This window comes from Helianthus annuus, chromosome 6 (assembly GCF_002127325.2).
Source record: "Helianthus annuus cultivar XRQ/B chromosome 6, HanXRQr2.0-SUNRISE, whole genome shotgun sequence".
In the NCBI taxonomy this organism is placed as follows: domain Eukaryota; kingdom Viridiplantae; phylum Streptophyta; class Magnoliopsida; order Asterales; family Asteraceae; genus Helianthus; species Helianthus annuus.
Genome location: NC_035438.2, coordinates 56,572,480 through 56,578,442, shown reverse-complemented (window position 1 = coordinate 56,578,442; position 5,963 = coordinate 56,572,480). Strand labels below are relative to the sequence as shown.

The 5,963-nt window shown below is 35.0% G+C and overlaps 1 protein-coding gene across 2 annotated transcripts; it reads left to right on the top strand.

Annotated features, from left to right (window-relative positions):
- Positions 1-2,128: 2,128 nt before the first annotated feature.
- Positions 2,129-5,397, top strand: LOC110878931 (squamosa promoter-binding-like protein 2). 2 transcript variants are annotated; one of them, XM_035974772.1, is made up of 5 exons: positions 2,129-2,309; positions 2,899-3,412; positions 3,525-3,661; positions 3,829-4,032; positions 4,700-5,397. In XM_035974772.1, the coding sequence occupies exons 2-5, from the start codon at positions 2,913-2,915 to the stop codon at positions 4,954-4,956; spliced, it is 1,098 nt and encodes a 365-aa protein (XP_035830665.1). In that variant the 5' UTR covers positions 2,129-2,309; positions 2,899-2,912; the 3' UTR covers positions 4,957-5,397. The 2 variants fall into 2 exon arrangements, with proteins under 2 accessions (XP_035830665.1, XP_021983019.1); XM_022127327.2 differs by having other exon boundaries at positions 2,790-3,412.
- The last annotated feature ends 566 nt before the right edge of the window (positions 5,398-5,963 follow it).

The following is a 5,963-nucleotide window of genomic DNA, read 5'->3' as shown; positions in this document are numbered from 1 at the left end:
AAAAATGAAACCTTTGGACTAAACTGGCAAAATGGCCCAAACCATAGGGACTAAAATGGCATTTAACTCTTTCTTCTTTGTTATATGGGTTATTGGATTTTATCACCCTTAACTATTGGTCATTGGCTGCTACCACCCCCAACTATCACTTTGACACCCGCCACCCCCAACTTAACACTAAACGTGTTCTGTCACCATATCACTAACTTTTGATCATATTACTATACTATTGGGGGTGTCCTAAGATCCCTAAAACCTTCCCAAGATCACTATGACACCCCAAAAAATGTAGTAACAGGATCAAAATTTAGTGATCAGTAAATGACGTGGTGACAGAACACACTAAGTGTTAAGTTGGAGGTGATGGGCGTCAAAGTGATAGTTAGGGGTGGCAGCGGCCAATAGCTAATAGTTGAAGATGACAAAATCTAATAATATGTTTTATGCCTTTATTATTACATTTTCTCTTTTCTCCACTCACAACCACTTTCAAAAAATATTAAAAAATTAATAGGGGTGAACAGCGTTCTAGTATATTTACAGTGTATATTTACAAATAAACAGTAACATTTTTTCTTCTCCACTCACAACTATGGTTGCAAAAGTCTTAGGCGTTCCATAGTTGGAGCTTGGAGTATTCGGGAAGTATTTGACCTAGACCAAAAGTACTTAAAGAGTAATCAGGCCTCAACAATTTACCTTATAACTCATAAAAACCTACTCATAAAAATATAAAGGAACCATTGTGAACGCTTTTACTTAAACAGGCTTTAATTAGCATTCTAAGTATTTGTAGTAATGGCCAAAAATCATGGGAACTCTCATCGTGAATTGTGGTAAAAAAAATTGTACGTGTTGAATGGTGAAGATGGATGTAAATATGAATGACGTAACCATCCAAAAGCCATGTGCTTAGTTTAATCTGTCTTGGCTAATACAGGCAACTGTAGAATCCACATGGTCAAGTCTGACAGAATGAATTACACACAAAAGGAGACATGGTGTATCCAGACTTCTTGATCTAGTGAGGACCACACAAGAAACAAGAAAGTCTATATAACTTAATACCCATTTTTTTTATATCTTTTTGGATACAAAATACAACCAGTTGTGAGGGATCAAAGGTTAAATTAGGAAGAAATAAATGGTTATTCAAAAAAAAAAAAAAAAGCTTTGAAACATAAAAGTCCTTGGCAAGAATCGTCCTTAGAGGGACCGAAACCAAGGACTTCGTAGATTTTAAGATAAAAGTCTTTAAGAAGGATCGTGTTTTTTAGATGGGGCGGATCGATTTGGAGAAAGAAATGAGGTTTTCTGGTGGGTGTAGGGAGGATAGGGATGATCGAAATATTCAAAGGTCATTTGGTATTTTTTGTATAATCGAAATTTAAATGGATCTTTGATATTCTAGATTGCATAATTAAAATACTAGAAAGTGTCTTTTGTATGTTTTTTACAACAATTTCTATTTTTTTTTAGGATAAATACACATTTACTATCTTTTGTATATGTAATTCAAAATATTGATTTTGAGCCTATGACTCTATGAGTATCCACAACATTCCAACGGTTCAATCTAAAACTCTATTATAACACATTACCTTAGCTATATAAAAAAGTAAACCAAGTCTAATTTCTTTTTCTTTTTAGCTAAATTCAAACACACATATATATTGCTGTTTTCTAAAGTACAATTTAATGATGTATATTAACTACTTTAACGACTTCATACTTTAATGTAAATTCACACCTCATGGTATATATCTAGGTGTGTAACCCAAGAGGTCAAGGATTCCGGTCTCATGGTGGATAATGGTGTAAAACTAGAAGTAGATTAGATTATTGTTAATCAAACTAGTAAGACGGTCGTTTTGAAGACCATTCCGGTTATGAAAACATAATTTGATATCCGTTGCGGGTGCTTTATCGATTGATCCACAACTCATGAATCAAGATTAATCTAAGAATGAGTTACGTACGTATACCTTTTGTTTTTTTTTTCTAGCGATGATGAAACTGGCGGACAGACTAATGTGCAGAAAGTAACTTCTTTAATGCAAGAGTGGGCCACATGAGACATGACTTCTGTCTGCTGGTGCTGTTTTTATATGATTGCTAGCTTTCCCATATGGTGTTTTTATCAGCACTTCAATATGTTATGTGGGTCTCTTCTTGCTACCTATCTCTTTTAAGTTGTATTGAAGGGAGTACCAAATCTGTTTTTCCACCTACCCTTATATTTGATGTGTGGAATCTTATACAGTTGTAAGACTTCTATCAACCTTTGGCTTCCATGATCTCCAACTGAGGTTAGTTCATTTTATTGTTATTATAATTATAATATAACTATAATCTATTTTTGTATCATTTTGCATTTTTTTTGGATTTGTTGGTGGTTTAGAAATCAGGTAAGTATTTCCATGCATTTTTTTGAAAGTTGTACAAATAATTAGCAGTTCCTTGCACCAACTCAAGTAAATATGAGAATGTTTTTTTTTTTTTTTTTTTTTGAGTTCGCTGGTGTGGCAAGCGACTTGGCTTGAGTTTGCTGGTCAAACGAGCAAACTCCAACCAAACTTATATTCCATGTAGAGTCACAAGAGTTATTATTATCCAGTCGCTTGCCATACCAGCAAACTCAAAATAATATTGTAGCAAACTGCCTATTTATACAACAGCTTTCAGAAAATGCTTAGAAATACTCCCCACGCCTCTAAATTACTACCTACAAATCCAAAAATTGTATCCTTTTCTTTCATAAAGAAACTTGTATATGTGCTTCATGACAGGCTGGATTCAGTCTTTGAAAATGGATGGAGCTTAATTTTAGCATTTAGATATCATTCTTAAGGTTCATAAATATTATTCTGATGGACTGGAATTTGAATACTCCAACAGAATGGGACTGGAATATGCCGTTTTCTAGCCAAGAAAATGTGGTAGTAGATAATCTTGATTTCTCCCTCTCAGCTTCTGTAAATTCATCTAAAGAAACAATCAAAACTTTGGGCGCGTTCGATGATTTACCAAACGATTTCTTGGAAAACGAAGAGTCTTCTTGGTTAGGAGAGAATGTGAGCTACTCTAACATGGTGGAAGAAGTTTCAGTGTTATCTGGTGAAGCAATGATTGGATTAAAGATTGGTAAACATGCTTGCACTAGTTCTAGCAGTAATAACAAGACGGCTACGAAATCTGTGCCTTTGTTTCCTACATCGGCTCCCATGATAAAGCGATCTAGATCATCTTACCTTAGTTCACAGTCCCCGCATTGTCAAGTCGAAGGATGCAACCTTGACCTTTCCTCAGCCAAAGACTACCACCGTCGCCATAGAATTTGTTCAAATCATTCTAGAAGTCCTAAAGTCATTGTAGGCGGGATGGAACGCCGATTTTGTCAACAATGTAGCAGGAAAGTAATGTTTTTGCAATTAATTTAGCATATTTCATATTTAATACAAGATCTAATTCCACATCTAGCAAGTCCAAGTGTCCAACGATATATATGATGGGTGATCTTGCAGGTTCCATGATTTGTCAGAATTCGATGATAGAAAGCGTAGCTGTCGTCGGCGCCTTTCTGCACACAATGCAAGACGACGTAGGCCACCGTCAGAAGAGATTCATTTCAGCTCAACCCGGATGTCCTCTTCAATACGTGGTATTAATTCCTCATATATCAAACTAAGTTTTAAAAAATAATTTATCTATTCAGCATACAAAATCTCTAGATAAATTTTGTAGCACATCTCTTATTAGTTTGGGACTAGTTATCATAAATGATGAACGTCATACTGTTTCATACGAGTGGTGTTGTTTTCATTACAGATCGAAAACCACAGATGAACTTTCTTCTAAATAGGGGCACAATCCCCATTTTGGATTCAGCCCAACCCGAACATTCGTGCAACTTCAAAGGCAAAGAGTCCCTTGGAGGTCTTGGGAAAGGTGGAGGGATTGATGTCTTCCCCATTAATGGCACCTTAAACTTCAGTTCTGAGAGGTTCATGCCTAGGAACACAAATCTTAATGGTATGCATGCAACTTATATAGCAAAAATGCCTTGTTATAGTTGAAACTATGAACTGAAAGCATATCATGTAGATTAGTGAAACCTAACTAACTTTCATAGGTTTGGTCTCCTCATTTTCTCAAAGCCTAGGATTTTTTATAGTAGATTTTATGAAACTTGGAAAGTATTGGTGAAAATGGATATGCAAAGTTAGTATGTCGGTCTAAACTTTTATCGTTTTTAAGTGATTCATATTATCCATAAAGTGACTTGAGAAACTAATCTACTTCTAACTAACCAAATCTAGAGACAGAATGTGAGATATGAATATGTAATTTTATCTATTAATGATTCAACACAATGGCCACTTATTTATACTAGTTAAGTACCACTATTAACAACTAACTACCTAACTAACTAACTAACCACATTCTACGTACAATAACCCACAATTTTTGTTTACATACATTATACTAACCTAAGGGATACCAACAACCATTGGACCCTTTCAAAGCTATGGTTGGTAATGTGATCCATAAATAACTTTACTAATGATAACTATAATACATAGAATATAATATACTTCGGATATAAGCTATAATAATACTAATACTGATAACTAGGAGAAGTCTAGATTACATATATTTTAACAGATGAGTTGTGTTTTGCCTGGTAAACTTGTAACAGGTATGGAGCCAACTTCCAATTCAATCTTACCTGGAGATGTTAACAATGCTTTCTCTCTTCTGTCAACAAGTTCTTGGTCTTCAAGTTGGCCTGATCAAGAACCGTTATCCTTTGATCAGTTTTCGTACAGAAATAGTATCAGTTTGGCACAGCCAGGAATGCCATTGGATCTGCAAGATACTACAAGCAACACTCAGCTTCAAGATTTTCAATCCTTTAGATCACCTCATGAGTTTGAACGCTTTTATTCGAATTGAAAACAATCAGTTGTTCATCTAAGCAGGTCCATACTATATCAAACATCTTAAGAAACTACAACCACTAGAGAAACTTTTGAACCCTGTTTATAACTCCTTAAAGAAATGTAATGTATGAAATAAAATTGAAGTAGTGGATGAAATGGGGGCTAATCAATGACCACTGAGGATCCAAAAGAAGTCTTGAAGTAGATCCATTTATGGGAAGAGTAGCCCTTTAAATTAGCAAACTAACCATGCACCAAGATCCTAGCAGAGAAAGAATTAAAAAGGGAATTCATGATTTCTTGTTCGAACAAAGTTCATTACTTTTTACGCGCTTTAGCAACAAGCTTTCTTATTATTATTATTTGATTTATCACTATAGCTTTATTACTAAATATCCTTCATTGTAGCCTGTCTGTATAAAGAGAGATGGTTTTCAATAATTTATACAAATAAAATATTATCCACCGATACAGTTTTTCAATTTCTTTATCGAATTCTTTCATTTCCGTCATAGTCATAAAGCCCCTTTGTAGGCATTATGCGACACGTGTCGTGCCACGTCACACAGGGGCTTTATGAGACGTTATATCACTAGAGCCCGTAGTCATAAAGCCCCTACCAATTATTACCTAATTATTAATTTTCATTTTTATTAATTAATTAAAAAAACACTAACTATTTTTTGATTGGTCCATTTTTTGAAAACAACCCCCATAGCGCCGTGAAGGTGATGGCACTGCCATCTTTTTTTTTGTCCGATAAAGCCTCTCGTCACGATGTAGAGGACGCCCTTGGACGCTATGTTTGTCTTTTTGGGGCATATAGGTGCTCTAAGAGTTGATGGGTAGTTGATATTTTCTTCCGGATGGACTTATTACACCATTATGGGAGATCGATGAATTCAGGAATTGACCTTCACTACAAGAAAAAATACTTTTAGGGACAAAATTTTTAGGGAGGACAAAAGTCGTCCCTATAGAACAAGCTATGGGGAGGACTTTTTGTTCATATATAGTTTT

Excerpts from the sequence above, each read along its gene's own strand:
- LOC110878931 (XM_022127327.2), top strand. The coding sequence starts at position 2,871 with ATGGACTGGAATTTGAATACTCCAACAGAATGGGACTGGAATATGCCG. Across the intron at positions 3,662-3,828 it reads GATGTCCTCTTCAATACGTG|ATCGAAAACCACAGATGAAC; the intron begins GTATTAATTCCT and ends TTTTCATTACAG. Across the intron at positions 4,033-4,699 it reads TAGGAACACAAATCTTAATG|GTATGGAGCCAACTTCCAAT; the intron begins GTATGCATGCAA and ends AACTTGTAACAG.